The sequence below is a fragment of the Perissodus microlepis genome, chromosome 11 (assembly GCF_051167445.1).
Source record: "Perissodus microlepis isolate ML-2025 ecotype Zambia chromosome 11, ASM5116744v1, whole genome shotgun sequence".
Taxonomy (NCBI): domain Eukaryota; kingdom Metazoa; phylum Chordata; class Actinopteri; order Cichliformes; family Cichlidae; genus Perissodus; species Perissodus microlepis.
In genome coordinates this window covers 21,338,610-21,362,034 of record NC_140471.1, presented here as the reverse complement: position 1 = coordinate 21,362,034, position 23,425 = coordinate 21,338,610, and the positions used below count along the sequence as shown (strand labels likewise).

Below are 23,425 nucleotides of genomic sequence, written 5' to 3'. Positions count from 1 at the left end.
GAAACAAGGAATGATTGGCATGGAGGTTTCACCAATTACAAACCTAGACAGTATCAATAGCCCCGCCCAAGCCAGCGAAACGGTCCAATCGTAGCGCCGTGTTTGGCGGGGCTGGGCGGAACGTTTACATCCCTGACAAAAAGGTAACAGGTTGCATTCCCAGCAGCAGCATAATGAACTTGTTGCTGTGATAATTTCCGTAGGAGTTAGGTATTTCTGTTCACGTTTCCGTGTGGGCTTTAATGGATGTCAGTCAATATATCTGAATTATTATCGGCATACAGGAGGCGAGAGGATACGAGAGGAGCAGAAGATTAAGTTCAGAAAAAAGAGGTAAGTTCACGCTGGGTTTGGGACTTCTCATAGCCAGACAGCTAAACCAGACTGGCGCCGCTCCTCGGACAGTTACTTTGACGCTTTGTGGGTTTCTGGTGCTGCCTAACGGCACTTATTTTTGATTTATGGCAGTTATCTAATAGTTTATTTTGTAGTGTGTCACTGTGAGGCAGTGTAGCTGAGCAGCTAACGATGGTTCGAGAGAAACAGCGCTACCAGCTAACGTTACTCCAAGATAACTTTTGGATTTGCCCGTTAATGAGGGGAACCAAATGACAAATAAAACAGAATAATACGTCTCTTTAAGACAAATGTAAGAATAGCGAAGGTAGGCTTAATGTCAGAGGTTTAACTTTTAAAACCATTAAGTTGTTTAGAAATGAGCCAGGTGTTTCTGTTTCTGTGTACACCTGTGGGACCAGGCGATCTGTCACTGGAACAACGGTACAGGAGGAACGTTTTTAGCACATAGCTCAAAGGGATAAATGCAACTGTAGGGAAACCATTAAAGGATTGAACCCGGGTAAACAATGGATAAACATGCATTTAAAGTACACCTGCTTTTGTTCTCTTCACAGCTCATGTGAAACTGATGACACGGGCAAGAAGGAATAGCAGATTATAGTTTTGAGGTGGGGAAAGGCTCATGGATTGGGTCATGAATTTCACTAATTATAGCATTGAGCCTGCAAAGCTGCGGGTACAGTTTCAGAACTCGTAATGTGGTGGGAATGCCTCACATTGGACTAACAGATAAAGACCTGTGCCGTGTTACACGTACAAGCAGCTGATACACTCAAGTGTGCAGATAAAACGCCATAAAGTGAGTCTCCCACACTGACACACTTTCCGCCCCTGTATGTGTAAAGGACAGAGAGACCAGTGTCAGGAATTTGGAAACGGGAGGGGTGTATTTATGTGCTCCTACTTTTGTGTCATTTTTTTGTACATTGTTATGCCAATGAACTCCTTTGGCCTGAGAAGAGGGATAAATGGTTGTTTGTTTGAGGGTGAAAGAGGATGAGGGCTTGGTGTTATGTCAAGAATGTAATGGAGAGGGAGTATACTCTGAGGACTGAGTACCTGACTGTCCTTTAAAAGCAGAAGAGAGAGTACAGCACTTGTATCTCTGTTGCTTACATGATCACATTTGTGATTTGCAGGACAGTCCTGTAAAACTTTATGATTCACTTGGACGAAAAGGAGGATTAAATGTGTTTTTACAGCATCCATATGCCAGCTTTATAGCATGCTGTAAACTAGCTCTCAAATTGTCCAACTAGCAATGAGTTGATGACAGTTTGAATTGATTTGTTTTGTTTGGGGTTTTTTAAAGGCAAATATTTTCAGATGTGGTGTTTTGATTCTTCCTTGTTTAGTGTCCGGCTGTTTTCCATTGCTTTCAACCTCATTCAGCACACAGACGTTTACATTTTCATTCTTACAACGTTTATACAATGCTTACCAAATTTATTAGACCCCCGCGCATTGTAGGGTTTATGGCACATCTGCCCTAAATTAACAGTATCTGTAACCAAAATCATTTTTATGTTTCTGTTCTTTAAAAGTTCTTTAATCAAAATTCTGTTTTGGATGCAAAAATCTTAATTATTGCTTTATTTTTTATTTTTTACAGAAGTAGTAAAGCACATTATTATTTTTCTGCTTAAGATGTGTAATTAGAAAAACCTTTTCTGCCAAGTCCAGTTTTGTGGCTTTATGAGGACAGAAGCTCCGCCCACTTGCTCTTCAAACCTTCTGTTTGCTTTTGGTAGCCAATAAAAAGAAAGTTTAAAGGGAGAGCAGCTAAATGAATTGTTTCGGGTGTTTATTAATTGAGGAGTCAAACCAAAGACCAGTATAGGATAAACAAGGTTTGTTTTGAACTGTGACTCATGCAAAGCTGTTCTCGTACGAGAACGAGAGAAGACTGGCTTTACTTAAAAACATAGCACATGCTTACGTATTTGTAGTGCTTACGTTTTGGCATGAAGGATTGTTTTTACACCCTAAGGATATGTTTTTGGCACATGTTGCCATCACCCTTGTCTGCCATCTCCAGCTGTGTCATTTTTGGGCCAGTCTAGAGATGATGCTATCACATTAGCCATGTGGATTCTGAGTCAGCAGAGGCATGTGATTTCACACGTTGCCGTTGTTTAATTTTTCTCCTCACCCATTCTGATGTCCTAATTCTTTTTTTCTTTTCCTTTCCACCTTAGGTCTTAAAACGAAAGCAGCTTCAATTCAATTTACTTTTTGAGAATTGAGTTTGAGGCCACAGGCTCGTCAGCATAACTGCAGGGTAGCACGACTCTCATGAAATTACAAAAGCTCCAGATATAGCTGTGCAAGCAAAGCTGGTCTGTTATTAAAGTTGCAATACTCATAGTTAAGATTCTGGATCTCCAGAGTGAACACTGTTTAGTCGCTTATTGGGTAATGGATTGCTTTCTGTATTTGAAAAAAATAATTTCTGTGTTTTACAGACCTGAAACAATCACCTTAGGTGTGACATGTTAGTTTCACATCACGAGTTTAAGATCAAAGGAGAGCTTGTTTGCCATCCTACTCTCAGTATAGAAAGCATTTTTATTTAGAGTGCTGTGGAGAAAAAAAACTTTGGAGTGAAGCCTAGAAGCAAAATTTAAGTATTGAAAATGACTTCTTTTAATCAGATGGACAGTGTGACAGAAGAGAAAGGGGCAGGAGCAGCAGGGGTAGTTATAGCATTCCAGAATTGCTGCCCTCATTTTCCGCCCCACATCAGCTGGACAATGGGATGAGTTCTCCTTCAACCTCGTCCCGCTGTCGGAGCTGGAAGTGCCTTCCTCCTCTGTGGCAAATAAACAGATATTCTCAGACAGACACGTTTCTGCTTTACAGTTTGGTTTCTTTACATCAGTTTGGCTCACTTGTTGCTTTACGGGTCACACCAGTTTAGATGAGTATGTCCCATTAAATCAAAGATTACTAGTTAGTGCGCTATCTTGCGTGTCTGTGCTGCAGTCGTCAGTGGACCACACTTTTGGTTGACCTTGGTTTACAAGAGTGGGCTGAAAACTTTATGCTCGGCTTCACAAACTTGTTGTGACACACGGCGCTTCTTCTGTGGTTCCCAAAGGGTGAAAAAAAATCGACCAGCTGCACACAGATACCTTCGAAGGTCATTCTCAGTGACGTCACTCCATTCATTGCTGGGCCAGTCATTACCTTCTTATCTTGCTCCGAAACTGTTTCATATATAAAACCCCTTTTCATAGTTACCACTCCTGCTTGTCTCACTTCTATCTCAGAGGAGCTTGGCTGGTTTGTCTTGTCATACAGATTAAAAAGTTAGTATAGAAATTTTTAAAAAGTGTTGCAATAATTTATGGAAGTATGTGTCTGTGGAAATAGTTATCTATTCGATGGCTACTTTTGTAGCCAGTCCTTTGTAAGGACTGGAGGAGAGGGAGGGTTGTTTCGGAGGAACAGCTTGACTTTGGATTTTATCACACTCAGCACTGATAAGAAGAGAAAAGTGGAGTGTTTTTCTCTCTCTCTCTCTCTCTCTCTCTCTCTCTCTCTCTCTCTCTCTCTCTCTCTCTCACTCACACACACACACACACACACACACACACACACACACACACACACACTTCACCCTCCCTCTCTGTTTCCCAGCCCACTTTCTGTCTGTCACCTCCAAAGGCTGCAGACAGGAAATGGAAGGTGCAGAGCGCAGAGGTTGGGGGGTAGTTTTGTAATAGTTTGGGAGAGAGCTGAATGAACCGTACTATTGTGCTGTCCTGGGGGATGGGGTTTACTGGGTGACCTAAAACAAGTTATTATCAGTAGTGATGAAAAAGGCTGGCAGTGACTAAGCTTAAACAAGTACAATGAATGGAAGCATTATTTTAGAAATCCTCATTTTGTGTATTCAGGAAGTGTAAAAAGTTAGGATTAGGCAGTCAAGAAAAAGATGAATTGAGAAATTTCAGATATAGTTAATGAAAGCAGTAGTGACACTTGACTAGTTGCTGTAGTAGCTGTCTGTGTTCAAGGTGTCAAAGTTCAGTTGAGGGAATTAGCTTTAGATTTGGAAACTTCGAAGAGCTTCAGAAGGCTTAGTTGGTCCTCACAGGGGAAAGTGATATGTGGGTGTGTGCTCTCAGGTTAATGACTAATGGAGCGCACTGAGGTTAAAGTCCACATAAGCAGTAAAGAGCCAGAAAGCGCCTATAAATCTCAGAACACGTATTTTAAAAGGAAGTCTGTGTCTCTTATTTTTTACTTTTCAGAATTACCTGTTAATTAAAGTCTACTGTCTATACATTTGTTTTCACAATTTGAGGAATTTTAAAGCTGACACTAATATTATACTTGACAAACAGCAAATAACTATTTATATGAAGATCTGTTTTTAATAAACAATCAGTCTTATTATAGAACCATGAGATTTTTTTTTGACACTAAAAAATGGCCTTACAGTTTACAGTGAAAAATAATCTCATGTGTGCAGGTCAGGTGGATAAACGATGAGTCACAGTATCTTAATGACATCAAAGACTGCTATTTACTCAAAGTTATTATCAGCTGATGTTTGAGGTGTGGCTCTCGCCATATATTTTTCAGTATTACTCATTTTGCCTCAGCTAAACCCTGCATGTAGAAATCTCTTTCTATTCTGGGAAAAATCTGACACATGCACAAATTCCTCTAAGTTTTTCCCTCCCTGCTTCAATACAGTAATACAGCTGATAGAAGTAACCATCTTATCAGAATAAAAGCTTGATGTGCAACATTGTTATGTAGTCATACTTTGGTAGAGTCACAGAATTTTATCTAGAGGGTGGTTGTAACAAAGCAGGTTGTCCATTATTGGTGGTCCAGAAGTCAATGTCCTCATGGAAAGCAAAGTACAAGTATCTTTAATCATTTCCCTTTTAAAAAAAAAAAAATACATTCATATAAGGTATATATTGTTGTAACTGCACTTTTAAATCATATAGATGAAATATAAAAACATACAAGAGAGTAACTGGCAAAAAAAAACTGAGCCAAAAAAATCAAATGAAACAAAAGATCTGTGTGTCATGAGGGGGTTTTACCTAAAATGTGATTTGAATGAAGAAAATTTGGTGCAGACATTTAATATTACAGGTAAAAACATTAATGGAAATGCAGCATATAGAAATCAAAATATCAGAAACAGAGTTTGCATGTTGAAAATCATGAACATCTTCATTCATAGCTTTAACTCTCTTAGGTGAGCTTTTTTGCAATGTCTTGAAGTAGTCATTAAGAATAGTTCTCCAGGCTTCTTAACAGACATTCAAAGCTCTTTTGTTCTTTTCTCTGTTAAGATGATTCCACATTGCTTCAATAATGTTGAGGTCTAGGCTCTGGGAGGTCAATCCATAACCAATAGTGTTCCAATGGTTTTTTTTCCCATCCAGGTATGCTTTTACTACATTGGCAGTGTGTTTCAAGCTGAAAAATAAAGCTGCTGCCAGTCAGAGTAATTCTAGATGGTATTGCATGAAGCCTCATCAGTCTGACAAGGCTTTGGAAAGCAGTAGATGGATCAACTGAAGGGGTCAGATGCATCTTTTAGGTCCTGTATCAGGTCTTTGCTGACACATTTCTTCCTTTCTTAAGTACGTGAATTTCAGATACTGTTCAGCTGCCCATGATTGTTTTTTTGGGGGCCTGCTGCTTGGCAAAAGAAAAGAAAATGTTAAGGACTTGAGTGAAAAAGTAGTTAGTGCTCAAAGACAAAATTTGAAAGACCTTCAGAAAGCCTGGAGCGCTATTGTTCAAGGCCGTGTTAAGAAAACACAAGAATGTCTGGCTCACTGGAAGAAAAATATAAAGAAATGAGGGTGCGCTTAATACTTGGCACAGTACTGTTAGTCTCAAACCAGAATTTATTTATTTTTAATTACAAAAATATATCTAGCTACTTCTTATTCTTCTTATTCTACTATTGCCAGTATGACCACACCATCTTCAGGTCAGACGACCCCGGTGGACTATGGTGTCCAGATCCGCTTCATCAATGACTATCAGAATGGTGGAGGGCAGCCTGCACCCCAGCCCAAGACCAAGACTCAGACCACATCTAAATATGGTGTAGCAGTCAGAGTGCAGGGAATTGCTGGCCAACCATATGTGGTTCTGAAGGATGGACAAAAAGGAGATTCATATGGGGTTCAGCTCAAGACCGAGTACTCCTCCGGCTATAATAGCCTTCCTCGGAACAGAGGGAAGGCAGAGCCAGGAACAGAGGGAGGTTACATAGGAGGAGGAGAGCAGGGAGGGCTACTACGCCGGGCTCAGTCTCATGGGTCGCTTCTCGACAGGGATGGAGGGCCAAGTAACGAGGAGTATCAGTTATGTAGACCACCAGGAGATGGAAAGTCTGGTAGTTATGGGAATCTGGATGGAGGAATTGGAGTAAGGGGAGATAGAGAGCAGGGGTGGCATGTCAGTGATAGAGAGAGGGGCACTGAAAGAAATATCTGGCACGGTTCTTATCAGGCAGGGCTTAACAGGTCACTGGGGTCAGTGAGGGACAGTCCCGAGCCCCCTCCTCAGCCAAACGAGCTACACTCTAACAAGAGACAGACGTCTGTCAACAAGCTAATAAACAGGTTTGATAGTGCTAATGCTGGAGGCCAGCAGAGAGGACTCCCCCCTGCCCAGCAACGTCCAGGAGCTACATCTCCTCTCACCACCGCCAATCCCTACACCTCACCCCCATCGTCAACTCACAGCAGCTTGAGGTGCAGCCAGGGCAATGTCACCAAAATCCCTGGACAGTCAGCGAATCAGTGGGCCTCACTGGAGCCACAACGACCAAATCTGACTGAGGCACAAGTAAGAATTGGTTTCATTTGTGGTTGCACAATAAAGTAGATTTTCAGTGAGCTTTGACCACCGTAAACCGTGCACTATTGCAAGAGTAGTTTTCTGATCTATATCTTAAGGTGACCCCTGACCTTTTGCTGGACCAGGGTCAGAGTGCAGAGCTGAGCAGTGAGGAGGAGCAGGCCATGAAGACCATATACAACATCCTGAGACAAGGGTACGTGCTTCCATGTTATTAGCTTTGCTCGCATTCAGTTAAATAAAATGGTAGAAAAGCAAATAGTTACGTGTTTGTAAATTCATCATTTGACCAGTTTTTCATTTTCACAGGAGTAGTGAAACCGATGTCACCGTGAGGCACAAAGTAAAGCTCATCTTCCAGAACATTCAGCACCTTAAGGTTTGCTTGTTTTGAAAGTGTCAAATTCTATAAGGAGTCTTTCTTTTGCTGTCCACTGAAGAGACCGTTTTCATCTATGTCCACTATGTTGACAGCCCAAACAAAGCATGAGGGAGGAGTGGATGAGTGAGAAAAGAAAGCTTGAGGAAAAGGTGGTTGCACTACACACTGCACTGCTGGAAGAAAGGAAGGTAAGTGGAGCATAGAAAAAGAGAAGTAAGACAGAGATATTGATATCTATACCAATACTTTTATGTCTTTCTTGTAGTTTGTATTTTGTCCTATTTATTGTTTTTTGGTCTCACTGTGCTCCTCTTTGCTCTCTTTTTGGTCCCCTCACCCTCCAATCGGTCGAGTTTTCTTTGTGTTAAAAGGGAGTTCTTTCTCCCAAACGTTGTTAAGTGCTTTATCATCTGATTGTTGGGGTAGTCCCAACAATCCTTTGCAGTTCAATATAAATACCTTGAGCTGACTGTTTCAGTAAACTGGCACTGAGTAAGTAAATTTACACTAAACTAAAACTTCAGCAGTGTTAAAGTGACACATTATGATAATAATAATGAATAGGACAAATTGAGTCATAATGTGAACTTTGAACCGTATCTGTAGTCACATTATCTTCAGTTTCAGTGGAAACTGTGCACTAGATTTTAAGACGGTTCCTGTAGTTTCGGTGTCTTGTGGGACCTGACTAGTTTTTCTCAAATCAGTCTCCAGAAGGTGTTAACATTCAGAGTATCCTACCAGAGTAACTCGTTTTTGATTACACGGATCACATCTAGTGCTTCACATAAACACTCAAGCCACTCTTCTTGGAATGAGAGCAGCCACTCCACCAACCAAATCGACTCAGAAACTGTCCTCTGAGTTTTTGTGCCTTTTTAACAAATCTTACCAGGAGGACTGGGGGGTTCCTTAGCTTGGAGTGTGCTTCAGATTAATCCTCAGATTAATCCCTTAAGCTCTCTGGTCGGGTCAGCAACACACACACACACACACACACACACACACACACACACACACACTAATCTAAATAATTACCCATTATATGTTGTCTTAAGGAAGCTGGGCAGGTCTTAATCTCTAATAGCTCTTTATTACTTAAATCTTTTACACATATTGATTGGTGCACAAATGCAACCCTGCTTCAACATTTCTTAAAAGCCCATTGTTTATGCCAGCAGAGCAGACGGTGTTATGTTTCACTGCCCTCATTTATTCATCATGTCTGTCTGTGTAGGACTCTGTTAGCAATTCTGATCCTGCTCTGAAAGCAGAGCTGGAGAGTTGTCTGGATGAAAATCTGCAACTCCAGGAGATGCTGGACCGGAAGAAAAACGAATTAAACGAAACACAATCGGAGTAAGACCATAATAGCATGCACACACGCAAACACATTTACAAGGGAAAGCAGCAAAGGGCATGGTACTGCTACATGCAAGACAGTTGGATGACACAAGCAGCTACTGTAGCTTATTCACAAAACAAATGTGCCGGTTATATTCAAAGAATCCCTCACAGGCGTGTTTTTATTCTCATTTCCTTGAAGGCTGACTCATTTGCGTATGGATCGAGAAAACGCTGAGAAGCGGGTGAGAGATATGGAGGACCAGATGGCTGAGTTTCAAGATGAGCTGAGAAGAGAGAGCAGCAACAAGACGGTATCTCAGACATTTGGCCTCTCACACACAAACACTGATGCACCGGGATCGTTTATCTTACCCCACTTTTTAAATAAACTGCTGTGTAGCTTCTATTTTATACACTATTTTGAAAAATACTTTACTCTGAAACAGGAAGTTGATGTTCATTTAAGACATTTTTATGAGCGAGTGGTCAGAGTTATCAGGTTAATGCTGTATTTCCCTTGCATGTGCAGGATCTGGTTTCTTGTCAGGCGCAGCTGATGGAAGTTTTGCAACTAAAAAAGAAGCTGGAGGAGACACTGCGACAGAGAGAGAGGGAGCTTACAGCTTTGAAGGGCGCTCTGAAGGAAGAGGTGGCATCACATGACAAAGAGATTGAGGCGCTGCGAGAGCAGTACAGTGCGGATATGGACAAGCTCCGCAGCAGCATGGAGCAGGTGTCTCAGGTGTGCACTCACAGTAGCAAACTGAGCATCACTTACCGTTGGCATGTAGAAAGATGGATAAATACTTTATTGATCCAGGAAATTCTATTCTGTCATCATTATCCTGCCACGCTAATGCAGCGGGATAAAGAATAAAAGTTATGTAGGTACAAAACATTTTATATGTACAACCATGTTAAAAATAAAGAAGAAAAATAAGTTAAAAAACTGAAATTGGTCAAACAGCCTGTAATTCTTAAGAAACAGCAGCAAGGAGGTTGTCTCATTCTTTCAGCTGCTTGGTTTAGGGGTCACCACATTGGATCATCTGCCTCCTTTTCTATCACACCAACCTTCCGCATGTCCTCCTTCACTACATCCATGAACCTTTTCTGTGGTCTTCTCCTTCCTCCTCCTGCCTGGTAGCTCCATCTTCAGCATCCTTTGTACCACTATATTCCTCCTCTGCACATATGCAAACCATCTCAGCGTAGCCTCTCTTTGTCTGCTTGACCCGAGCGCTTCCATTAATGTACTCATTTCTAATTTTGTCCATTCTGGTCACTCCTAATGAAAATCTCAATGTCAGTGCCACAGTCTCCAAACCATACATTAAAACAGATCTCACTATCTTGTAACCTTTTCCTTTCACTCTTACTGCTATCCGCTCCACCTTTCCAGCACTCTTTTTCCTCTCTTGTGCACTGTCTGCTGCTTTGACCCCAGGTATTTAAACTCGTCTGCCTTCACTATATTTACTCCTCGCATATTCGCTGTTATACCTGCCTCTTTCTCATTCACACACATGTACTCTGTCTTGATTCCGCGAGCCTTCATTCCTCTTCTCTCCAGAGCATACCTCCACCTGCTCGCTACTCTTACTACAGATCAGTGTCGACTGCAAACATCACAGTCCACAGTGATTTCTGGCTGACCTCATCTGTTAACCTGTCCACATCGCAAACAAGAATGGCTCAATGCTGATCCCTGATGTAAACCCATCTGTCACTCGAGCCGTTCACCACTCACCACTGTCTAGCTGTCCTCATACATGTCCTGCACAAGCCTCACATACTTCTCTGCTACTCCTGACTCTTTGCTACTATCATATGCTCGCTCTCGATCCATAAGACACAGCACAGCTCCTTCTGGCCTTCTCTATACTTCTTCACCAACACTTTGAAAGCAAACATCACATCTGTAGAGCTCTTTCTCAGTATGAAGCCATACTGCTGCTTCTTTATATTTCTAAAACAAGTTGAAGGATTTTAAAACTGAAAATGGTTCATACAACAGAAAATGATTTAATTTCAATAGCCTTTCCAAGGACTGAGATGAAAGCTTTTCTGTGTGTTTGTGAAAGTGCAGCATTTGTTGAGGTTTACTTGAATATTTGAAAGGAAAAGCCATTCAAATGCAAAAAGAGTGATTTAACACACGCTACGAAAGAGAAATGACACAACAGGTGATCAGTTTTTCTGTCTCCTACTTAAGTCTCATGCAGGGATTGAAGCAGAGCGCTTGCGTGTAAATGCGTCAGTTCGCTCCCTGCAGCAGCAGCTGGAGGACTGTCGAGATGAGAGCAGCCACTGGATGGAGCAGTTTCATTCGACCAGAGACGAACTTCGAACAACTAAACAAGAGTGAGTCTTAATACATTCTGATGTAACAGTCGTATCATTCACAGTGTTTAGTCATCATTGCTGACCTGACTGTGACATTTCCAGTGTTCACGTGGACATGGATTTTTGTCATCATCTTGTCATGTTTTCCTTTGCACTCTCTTTACTAATGTGTTTCCATTCTTTCTCTCTCATTCTACCTGGTAAATGTTTCTCACCCCCTCTGTCAGAGAGACACCCAGCCACCCTGAAACACAGTGAGAGTCGCAAACTAAACAGTGTTTGTTTAGCTTTACTGAGCTGTAGATGTGCTGAACTGTGCTAACAACTGTCTATAGTGTCAAGGCCATTCGCTCTCAATAAACATATTTCATGATTTTATTTTTAGCCCAAATCCAAGTGTGTGTGTCTAAAACCAACAATCAAATATGGATCATATTTGTTCTACTTCTACTTTTAATGTAGATGATTGTCTAGTCACAATTTGAACCTTAAAAAATTCTATTTTCCTGTTCTTCGTTGTGTTGATATAGTGGGCTGAGTTACTGTAAAACAGTATCTAAGCATAAACCTTTAAACGGACAGTTAACTCCAAAATCAAATTGACATCTTTTGTCCGTGTCCATTAGATACACCTTGCTAATAACAAATTAGCACTTTTGAATCCTTTGTAGCACAGATTGATCAAAGCACTGAAACATTCCTCAGACATTTTGGTCCATGTCGACATGATAGCATCGCACAGTTGCTGCAGATTTGTCAGCTGTCCATCCGTGATGTGAATCTCCTGTTCTCCACATTCCAAAGGTGCTCTGTTGAATTGAGTTCTTGTAACAGTGGAGGCCACACTATTACACCAGCAACCTAAGCCTTTGATACAAGGCAAGCTGGATCCATGCTTTTCGTGTTGGACCCCAACATTTGAATGTCACAGCAGAAATCGACACTTCTCAGACCAGGCATCCTCTTCTGTTGTCCATTTTTAGTGAGCCAGTGTGAATTTTAGCTTCAGTTTTCTGTTCTTAGCTGGCAGCAGAGGCACCAGGTGTGGTCTTCTTTATACAATAGCCCGTCTACTTTAAGGATCAATATTTTGTGTGTTAGAGGCTCATCTCAGTTGTAATACGAGATTATCTGAGTTACTGCCCCCTTCCCACCAACCTAAGGAATTCTGGCTATTCTCCTCTAACCGCTGGCATCAGCAGGGCATTTTCCCCAGAGAACAGCCGCTCACTGGATATTTTCTCTTTTTTAGACCATTCTCTGTAAACCATAGAGACACAGAGTGCGGAAAATCCTAATAGATCAGCAGTTTGTGAAATACTCAGACCAGTCCATTAGGCACGAATAACCATGCTACATTCAAAGTAACTTAAATCATCTTTCTTCCCCGTTCTGATGCTGTTTCACCTTCAGTTTTGACCATGTCTACAGGGAGTGCAGAATTATTAGGCAAGTTGTATTTTTGAGGAATAATTTTATTATTGAACAACAACCATGTTCTCAATGAACCCAAAAAACTCATTAATAGCAAAGCTGAATGTTTTTGGAAGTAGTTTTTAGTTTGTTTTCACTTTTAGCTATTTTAGGGGGATATCTGTGTGTGCAGGTGACTATTACTGTGCATAATTATTAGGCAACTTAACAAAAAACAAATATATACCCATTTCAATTATTTATTTTTACCAGTGACACCAATATAACATCTCCACATTCACAAATATACATTTCTGACATTCAAAAACAAAACAAAAACAAATCAGCGACCAATATAGCCACCTTTCTTTGCAAGGACACTCAAAAGCCTGCCATCCATGGATTCTGTCAGTGTTTTGATCTGTTCACCATCAACATTGCGTGCAGCAGCAACCACAGCCTCCCAGACACTGTTCAGAGAGGTGTACTGTTTTCCCTCCTTGTAAATCTCACATTTGATGATGGACCACAGGTTCTCAATGGGGTTCAGATCAGGTGAACAAGGTGGCCATGTCATTAGTTTTTCTTCTTTTATACCCTTTCTTGCCAGCCACGCTGTGGAGTACTTGGACGCGTGTGATGGAGCATTGTCCTGCATGAAAATCATGTTTTTCTTGAAGGATGCAGACTTCTTCCTGTACCACTGCTTGAAGAAGGTGTCTTCCAGAAACTGGCAGTAGGACTGGGAGTTGAGCTTGACTCCATCCTCAACTCAAAAAGGCCCCACAAGCTCATCTTTGATGATACCAGCCCAAACCAGTACTCCACCTCCACCTTGCTGGCGTCTGAGTCGGACTGGAGCTCTCTGCCCTTTACCAATCCAGCCACGGGCCCATCCATCTGGCCCATCAAGACTCACTCTCATTTCATCAGTCCATAAAACCTTAGAAAAACCAGTCTTGAGATATTTCTTGGCCCAGTCTTGACGTTTCAGCTTGTGTGTCTTGTTCAGTGGTGGTCGTCTTTCAGCCTTTCTTACCTTGGCCATGTCTCTGAGTATTGCACACCTTGTGCTTTTGGGCACTCCAGTGATGTTGCAGCTCTGAAATATGGCCAAACTGGTGGCAAGTGGCATCTTGGCAGCTGCACGCTTGACTTTTCTCAGTTCATGGGCAGTTATTTTGCGCCTTGGTTTTTCCACACGCTTCTTGCGACCCTGTTGACTATTTTGAATGAAACGCTTGATTGTTCGATGATCACGCTTCAGAAGCTTTGCAATTTTGAGACTGCTGCATCCCTCTGCAAGATATCTCACTATTTTTGACTTTTCTGAGCCCGTCAAGTCCTTCTTTTGACCCATTTTGCCAAAGGAAAGGACGTTGCCTAATAATTATGCACACCTGATATAGGGTGTTGATGTCATTAGACCACACCCCTTCTCATTACAGCGATGCACATCACCTAATATGCTTAATTGGTAGTAGGCTTTCGAGCTTATACAGCTTGGAGTAAGACAACATGCATGAAGAGGATGAAGTGGACAAAATACTCATTTGCCTAATAATTCTGCACTCCCTGTAAAGCTATGAGCCTAAATGCATTGAGTTACAGCCATGTGATTGGATATTTGTGTTAATGAGTAGTTAAACGGGTGTACCTAGTAAAATAATAATAGAGTATATATCCATCTATTTTATTTGCTAATGTCTATGGAGAAATCATAACCATAAAACTTTTTTTTTAAACTCAGTCAGCAGTTTAATCTAAGAACTGGGGCAATTGTGGCTCAAGAATTGGCAGTTCGTCTTGTAATTGGAAGGTTGCCGGTTCGAGCCCCGGCTCGGACAGTCTCGGTCGTTCTGTCCTTGGGCAAGACACTTCACCTGCCGCCTACTGGTGTTGGCCAGAGGGGCCGATGGCGCGATATGGCAGCCTCGCTTCTGTCAGTCTGTCCCAGGCAGCTGTGGCTACAACTGTAGCTGCCTCCACCAGTGTGTGAATGTGAGAGTGAATGAATAGTGGAATTGTAAAGCGCTTTGAGGGTCTCGAAAAGCGCTATATAAATGCAATCCATAATAACTATTTTCACTTTTCACGTGCACAATCTGTATTTTTAAAAAAAAAAAAAAAAAAAAAAGCACTACAGAGGAAAAATGTGTAAATTAGATTTTGGCATAAACTGTCCATTTTAAGATGCTGAAGAGTGGTGTGGATGGCCTTATTTGTGTGTGTTTAGCAGAAAATATAATGTAGACTTTTTTTCTTGTGAATTTATTTGACTGCAATGTGGTAGCTGGAAATCAATTTATTGTGTCACTTAAAAATAATCTTTTAGCTCCATGAAAACACCAAAGCAAATTCGGATATATCAGAATGATTAACGAATACAATCAAACTGCTCTTGATCAGATAATAAAACATTATTTAAAACAATTATATATGGATTGATTGGTTAAGATCAGATGCACGTGCACATTTCTTAGACTCCTGCAAACCCGTCTGGAGAAGGAGGAATTTGAGGAAGAATTAAAGGAACTCCAAGACAAAATGACTTCCATGAAACAACAGACACCAGACCCCAGCCACACACAGACTCTCAGCCAGGTGCAGTAGACAAACGCTATACTTCATCTGATCATGGAGGCATTGCTGAATGATCTGTTTAACAAGATGTTACATTTTTGTTTAGGAGCTCCAGCAGTGCAAAGCTGATTTGCAGAAGGGCAAGTCTGAGGTAGAGAAAATGAGGGTGGAGTTTGACAAGAAGGTCATGGAGGTCATCTCTTTGAAAAAATCTCACCAGAACCAAGAGGCTGAACTGAAGTATGAGATTGACAGGTTGAAGGGCCAGTTACAGAAGGCCAAGGAGGACTTTGCTAAAGCACAAGAGAAAAATAAACGGGTAGGTTTAATCTCCCAGCAAAAAAATAATAATTTAAACTCCTGTTTTAATCATAAAAACTAGCCAGCTTGGTCGACACATTTCTCTGAATGTAGTAGTTTTGGTATTAAAATCATCTGTTTAAATGACTCTGGTTTATCTTCTGGTTTATCTTTTGTCTTCCTGCCTATAGCTGCCAGACCCAGCAACCATCTCAGAGCTAGAGCAGAAGCTTAATGAGGCCCAGGGTGAAGTTGCCCAGCTCAAAAAGAAGCTCTCATTGACTGAAGAGGAACTGGACACCAGTAAGGCACAGCTAAGCAGAGCTCACCTGGACATTAACTCGCTCCAAGATGCCCAGCAGGAGCAGGAGGAGGCGACTGCTCGTCTAAAAGAGAAAATCTCAAGATTAGAGGTAAGTTTGCATCCCTTACAGCACCACCCAGCTTAGTGATGCCTGGGAAACTGTTCACATTCAGGCTTATTTGGATGTCCTCCTTGGTTTCCTCAGGCTCAGCTGCAAAGCAATGCTACAGAGAGCTCAGAGGCAGAGCTCGCACTCCACACTGAGGTTAGTGGCCTGAGATCTGAGCTCGATGAGGCTAAGAGGAAAGCCTCCAGGCTGAGCCAGGAGCACCGTGAACTCAGCCAGCGTTTGGAGGATACAGAAAAGGACAAGGAGGCCCTCAAACAGACCATCAGCCAGCTTGAGGACACTAAACAACAGCAGGAGAGAGCTCTAGAGAAACTCAACAAAGACGTAAGAAGGATGGATCATTTTTATACCTGTGCAAATGAAAAAAGTCTATATCTTGTCCTCTCTGCTCACTGGAGGATACACAGCACAATTCATTCTGTTTTTGTTTTGTCCTGTCTGTCCCCGTCCTTCTGTCAGTATGACTCTCTAAATGTGTCCTTAAGAGAAGAAACGCAGGCTCTCAGGGTTCAACTGGAAGAACAGAAAGAGCGAGCACGCAAGGAAGTGCAGGAGGTGCAGCGTCACGAAAACGATGCTCACTCTGAGCTGGAAAAAAGCCAGATGAATATAAGGAAACTGGAGGAAGAGGTGTGTGCCTGTGGTTTAAGGACTTGTGTTTTTAACCTTTTGACTGATTTTCTTTTTTTTTTTTTTTCATTGTATTCATGTATAGACAGGTAACAAAGAGGGGAAAAAACTGTCTGATTAAGGCCCTGCATGGTGTAAAATGATCCTTCATTTCAAAGGGAATCAACCCAAACTGTTACGGCACTATATCCTGTCTGAATAATAATCAAGGGTTTAATTCTACTTCCTCTAGCACATGCATGACATTTCTAAAAAAAATCTGATCACTCTAACTAGATATCACGGCAGAAGAAGGAGCTGCTTCTTGCATGTGAGGAGAGAGACAACCACCAGCTGGATAAAGAGCTGCTCGCCAACAGGCTGCGCCACCTGGAGGGAGAGCTGGAGGCCAGCAAAAACAGCCACAATGAGAAAACCCGAGAGATTCGCATCCTGGAGGTAAGCGGCTCATCTGCTGCTCTCCTGGTTTGGGAGAATGAATCACTTGGGAGTGTAACCCATGGATACTGTGCTCACAGCTTTTAATAGTTGTGCTCTGCATGCACTGACTCTGTGACAGTCTGCACATCTATTACATTTATAAATCAAGGGTAGCATAGTTATCAAAATATGATAAATGCTGATTATTTTAATAAACACAAGTAGTGTGATTTATTTATTAGTTTGTGTTTTTTTTCCAGCGGTGTCTCCTCTGAGCAGCTTATTAAACTGATCTCTTCTTGTTTCTATCAGGACAAACTAAAGCGTTTGGAGGTGGAGGTGGAGGAGGAGAGAAGCAGTGTGGATATGCTGACTGATCGTGTGGCTCGCAGCAGAGACCAGATCGATCAGCTCCGCTCTGAGCTCATGCAGGAGAGATCCTCGAAGCAGGACCTGGAGCTGGACAAGAATGCAATGGAGAGACATGTATGTGCACATGCACCAAATTTGTGTTTGCTAAGTTAACCAAAGTATTGTTTAACTCCCAAGTATTATATATTTAATTATAAATAAAGCCTTTGGGGTTACATCCAACATGTCTATACTTTTTAACGTCATATTTGCTCATGTCTGTCCCTGCAGCTGAAGGAGCTGAGGAGTCGTGTGGTTGACATGGAGGGTCAGTCGCGTTCCTCTGTAGGAGTCTCCCAGCTGGAAAGCAAAATCCAGGAGCTGGAAGACCGTCTGCGGAGCGAAGAGAGGTGCAGTGAAAACAGCAACTACTGCACTCATGTTGATCTATATAGTGGAACTATTTATTGCTGTGTCTGAGAATGTTTTTGTAATGGATCTAGATTTGTGTATAGAAATGTAAAGAATGAGTCTGACATTCCTCTTACTCACAAAAGTGATTATTATGCATTGTTATTAGTGAGCCACCAGAGCACTGGTGACGTTTATGCTTAATGTGCCTCAGCATTCAGCGACCCTGCTCTATAATTTTATGTAGTCTGCCACTTCATTCCTGTAGTTCCTAGATGCTTCCACTTTGCAGAAATGATGAAATGTCACAGACCATTACAGTACCACACTCAGTTTCAGTGAGCTCATTTGAACAACTCATTTGTTCACAAATGTTTGTAAAAGCAGACTGTATGGTTAGGTTCTTGAAATTACACCTGTGACCGAGAACATCTGATTTAAACGATTAGGAGATGTGGCTTTTGTCCAAATAGAGTATGCTACTGTTTTTTTCCAGATGGCATCACAGGTATTAATTGATGACGATCATGAGTTGTTGTTCAGGACAATCCTAAAATCGAGTAAATTAAACGTTTCATTAAATTGGTTTTGTAGGTTTTCTAGGTCGTACTTGTTTTCCTGTCAAGTGATTGAGTCACTGTTTCTAGTTGTAACATGTAACAGCAGTGAGTTGGTAAGCGGTTTTGCTCAGTAGCTGAGAAGTCTTGCTTTCTTTTTCTGACTTCAAGAGAGAAGAACGCTGTGTTGGCAACACAACGTCGTTTGGAGAGGAAGCTAAAAGACCTCAATATGACACTGGATGAGGAAAGACAAACACACACTGAACAGAGAGACCAGGTATAAATATTTACCATGTGCTGAATGTAAATACAGAAATCCACTCACAGAAAGTGGAAAAGTTGAAACACATACTGGCAAACCATGCTTAAATGTCAACTGGTGTTGCAGCTTGCTCTGAGAGTGAAGGCTCTGAAGAGGCAGGTGGATGAAGGAGAGACAGAGCTGGAAAGGTTAGACGGAATGAGAAGAAAAGCTCAGAGAGACCTGGAGGAACAAATGGAGCTGAAAGAGGCTCTGCAGACCAGAGTCACAGCACTGGAGACTGAGCTTAAGTAAGCTTCCTTTTCCTGTCCCATTACTTTTGTTTCTCTTCCAATTTGTTACTCAATGTGAGCTTCTGGTAACGATTATGCAAGGCTCTTCTTGGCAGCCAGATTATCACAGCTGTGTGTGTGTGTGTGTGTGTGTGTGTGTGTGTGTGTGTGTGTGTGTGTGTGTGTGTGTGTGTGTGTGTGTGTGTGTGTGTGTGTGTGTGTGTGTGTGTGTGTGTGATTAAGTGAGAGAGACACCATCTCCTCCTACTTGCGTCACAGAATGAAAAAAAACTGCATTCACATGATGTAACAATCAGTGAACCCACATTGTTTAGCTGTGACACATTGATACAGACACATGGTAAAGAGTCACACAGCCTCCCTGAGGTGCAGCATTACACAGTCTGATGTGTGTAAAACATTCCAGCAATCAGCCACATGTGGATCGGCGATTTCATTAAACTAAAACGGTACATTACTCATATACCACAGGGGAAATTAAATTACAAACATCCTCTAACGAGTTCCAATGAATTGCATGTAGTTCTTTGGTTTTACCAGCAGAGGGCGGGGTATCACAACCACTTTAAGGATGATCAGACTCGTGCTCAGAAGTTGACACTCATCATGGACATGGACATTTTGGGCTTTTAAAGATTTCTTTGAATTGTTCTGTCTTCAATCGTGGATTGATTGTACAGCAAGCATCTTCAATGACTAATAAAAAACAACAAACGATTTTCTCTAATCCACACAGGCTCAAATGTACACATACACTCACTCAAATCTTTTAATACATGATCCTGAACGTTCTAAAATTTGGTAAGGCCTATTAACACTCATTAGTGATCGTGGTTAACTACAGTTGATAGTTTCTCTTTGCTGGCATAAAAATAATTTTTTGACAGATCTCAGTGAAAATCTAAGAATGAGAATTATGGATTTAGAAGGTCTCTTGGAGCCATTTCTAAACAATTGCAGATTCCAAGGTCATGATTTCAACCAATCATAATGTAAGCACAAGTTATTCAGCTCTGTCACCAGTTTTCCAAGAAGACCCAAACGGTTAACCTCAGATGACACAAAGATTTTGTTATTTAACCACAATGACATGAGGTATGTTTGGATGATTAAAGGTGAAGCTTTGAAACGTAAAAACACTGTACAAGCTGTCAAGCATGTAAACACCTAGATGGTTTAAACTTGGACACAGTTGTTTGTTCGAACAGGACAATGATCCCAAACATAAATCAAAATTGTTTTTTGAAATGGATAAAAAAGACAAACATTAGGCTTCTGGAATGGCATTCCCAAAACCCTGACCTCAACCGTATTAAAAGATTTTTACACTATGCCTAAAGGCTGTGTGGATTCCTGATGAGTGTATGTAAACTTCCTGCCATGACTGTAGCTGTGTAGACAGGTTTGATAAGGGAAAAAAGACTGACGGCAGCTGATTTTGTGAATGTGGTTATTGATAGTGATTATTATGTCTCACAGGAGGAAAACTCAGGCAGCAATACGCCCAGCTTTGGATTCATCAGCTCTCAGCTCAGACGATGACGACAGTCTTTACGATTCCTCCACCATCACCTCCATCCTCACAGAGAGCAACCTCCAGACCAGCTCCTGTTAAAGCAACGCTCTGGGAGCAGGTCGAAGGTGGGAAAATAAAACTCTGCCAAGACAATTATGGAGGAGAGTGTGCAGTTTATAGGCTTGGAGTAAAGCCAAAAGGCACTACAGACAATGAGGCAGGGGAACCTGGGGAGGTAATGACATATTGTGGGTTAACAGGAGATTTTTTTTATTTTATTTTTTTGCATACCAGTATGAATTGAAGGAAACAAAACATCCTCAACATTTGAGGGAATTTCCTTCAGCATTCAGTATACACAGGTGTCCTCCAGGGTACAGTTGAAATGCCTCCACTTGATGCACATTGTACACCAGCAGACATTGGGGACTAGTCAAAAACCTCCAGCATACAAAAACTTATCACTAACAAAGTCGGTATGTTAACTGCATGAGAAGAAATACAATCTGAAACTAAACAAAAAACAAGCAGGTTATGATTTGCATTTTTTTTGTTTGTTTTTGGTACAAGTTCATCATTCCTTTTTCAGGGATGAAGCCTCTGGTCAAGCACTTAAAGCTGATCGTCTTGCCTTGAGCGAAATCCTCATCATTTCCTTATTTACATGTTGGACTTTTTTCCTCTGCTGTTGTTCTACACAATGCAAAGAAATGACGTAGATTTACTAACAAACGTGGACCAAATGTTGACACTGCGAGCATTAATTGTAGATGCAAACAACCTCACATAGAAAAATCTTACATTTTCTGAAAGTTAAATTACTAACACAACCTTATGTGGATTGCACATTGTTGTTTCTGAATTAAAAAGTGATTTTTTTTTTTCACTGAAAACAAAAATATTTAGTTTTTGTTTAAATTTTTAGCTATGGAATATGTCCGATACATTTGAGACATTCAGTGACAGAATTCAATGTCAAATAATACACAGGGAAGCTGAATTGTACAATTATAACAAAATTGCCATCTTATATTTATTGTTTTGGGGAGAGACACAAATTCTGTTTGTGGTGTGATGGGAGAAATGGGAAAGTTCAGGTTAGACTTACCCGGTGAGTCTTTTCTGCATCTGAAGAAGATTCCTGGTTTTCCAGGATTTCCAATGTTTTGGTTTTGTGGTCCATCCAGACAGGAAACAGTCTTTTCACTTAACGACTGTCCTTTGTTAGAATATGAAATGAAAAAGCGTTTTCACTTTTAGAGCAAAAGTAGTGGCCAAAAATTTCAATTAGCCAGAAAATTAAAGCTGCGCAGCTCCTGTGCATTCCCTCATATCAAACCAGTTAAACTTATGCTGTATCTACTTTGTATGTAATTATAATGCCTTGAAGTTGTTAAAGAATCATCTGTAATTCACTTGACAATGAGTTTTGTAAAGTGTATTTAACATTTGTAGATTTTTTTTTTTTTTTTTTTTTTTTTTTTTGTAAACATTTTGAAAAATCAGTTGAAGTTAAAATCACTTTTTTCCGTAGTGTAAAACTGTTTTCAGAGAAACTGGAAAATGGTAATGAATATGATTTATTAAATGCAGATAAACATGTTGAATCAAAAGATGCTGGTACGCTGTCATTGTTGGCTGGAAACATTTAAAGCTGTCTGTAATTAAGTTTGTTTGGTTTTTTTTTGTATTGCAATAATTAAGCCACATTAAATCTATTAATTTAAATAAGACATGTTTTACTTGATCGCTTTTAATGAGCTGAGTTTCCTGTGCGGTTTGTTTTTGCACATTTAAGAATGCAGTAGCATTAACTATGCTATTAATTATTTGTCAGATTTCTCCTTGTTGTTATTATATTCTGCCTAAAATGGTCTTATAGCTTTAAGAAAACCTGCACAAAAATTTACATCAGAACATGCACTTGATTGGGAGAAGCGTATGACTTGTGGTACGAGGGAGAGTTTCCCAAAGTGCACAAACCCAGAGCCCTACTTCACAGTGAAAGTTTTTACTTGATAGAATTTTGTACCCTAGCCTGCCTTCCTTTCTGTGTGTCTCTCATTGACTGAGACAGCAGGGTCCATATTGTCATGATGGCATCATAGTGTTGCTGCACAGCCATGAAGAGATTCTCCCGTTCCACCACATCCCAAAGGCGCTCTGTTGGTTTGGATTGAGATCTGGTGACAGTGGATGCTATTTGAATACAGTGAACTCATGTTCAAGAAAACAGTTTGAAATGATTTGAGTTTTGTGACATGATACGTTATCCTGCTGGAAGCAGCCATCAGAAGAGCACAGTGTGGTCATAAAAGTACGTACATGATGAAGAACAATATTCAGATACGCTCTAAATGATGCTCAGTTGGTACCAAGCGCTCAGTGTTCCAAGAAAATATCCCCCACACCATTACACCAGCAGCAGCCTAAACTGTTGATACAAGGAAGGAATTTGTAACCGCAGACGTTAGCCTAAGGAGCTTGGAAAGAAAAGCAACTGGACGAAAATAACTTAAAGACGTCGAGTCGCTTTTCTTTCCAAGCTCCTTACATTACCATGACCTGGATGACAGAACCTTCACAGACACCTAGACATTAACCCTCAGCTGCCACATATAACACAGAAATCTACAAACTAACATTTGGCAGTTCTAATCTAAACCTGTTTGCAGTTGATAAATGCTGTCTGTATAGTATCACTTCCAAAGATACAATATCGCAAAGATTGCTCCTGTTTGTTTTGGCAGCAGCACCAAACTTCTCAGGAATTAAAGGTGTTTAAAGGAGTTCCACTGAAGTCTGTTTCCTATTACTGTTTGATAAGCGCGTATTTGGATCTGGCTATGATTTCTAAGCAGTTTTATTCCAGTCTGCTTCCAGTTCTTTTGGAGGAATGTTTTTTTTTAATGACATGTTGCCAGTGTGCACAGAAAACCACAGGTGTAACACAGTTTCTGTTTAT

The 23,425-nt window shown here is 41.0% G+C and overlaps 1 protein-coding gene across 4 annotated transcripts; it reads left to right on the top strand.

Annotated features, from left to right (window-relative positions):
* Positions 1-121: 121 nt before the first annotated feature.
* cgna (cingulin a) lies at positions 122-22,193 on the top strand. Of its 4 annotated transcripts, none has more exons than XM_084943708.1 (21): positions 122-333; positions 6,315-7,200; positions 7,338-7,408; positions 7,522-7,591; positions 7,687-7,782; positions 8,832-8,953; positions 9,141-9,252; positions 9,471-9,683; positions 11,157-11,305; positions 11,515-11,541; positions 15,184-15,304; positions 15,390-15,602; positions 15,775-15,996; positions 16,093-16,341; positions 16,477-16,647; positions 16,924-17,085; positions 17,380-17,553; positions 17,710-17,828; positions 18,558-18,666; positions 18,778-18,941; positions 20,424-22,193. In XM_084943708.1, exons 2-21 carry the CDS (start codon positions 6,316-6,318, stop codon positions 20,557-20,559), a joined length of 3,585 nt encoding a protein of 1,194 aa, XP_084799834.1. In that variant the 5' UTR covers positions 122-333; position 6,315; the 3' UTR covers positions 20,560-22,193. The 4 variants fall into 4 exon arrangements, with proteins under 4 accessions (XP_084799834.1, XP_084799832.1, XP_084799835.1 ...); XM_084943706.1 differs by having other exon boundaries at positions 7,311-7,408; XM_084943709.1 differs by lacking the exon at positions 11,515-11,541.
* Positions 22,194-23,425: the final 1,232 nt, after the last annotated feature.

Excerpts from the sequence above, each read along its gene's own strand:
- cgna (XM_084943706.1), top strand. The coding sequence starts at position 6,316 with ATGACCACACCATCTTCAGGTCAGACGACCCCGGTGGACTATGGTGTC. Across the intron at positions 7,783-8,831 it reads CACTGCTGGAAGAAAGGAAG|GACTCTGTTAGCAATTCTGA; the intron begins GTAAGTGGAGCA and ends CTGTCTGTGTAG. Across the intron at positions 18,667-18,777 it reads ACACTGAACAGAGAGACCAG|CTTGCTCTGAGAGTGAAGGC; the intron begins GTATAAATATTT and ends CTGGTGTTGCAG.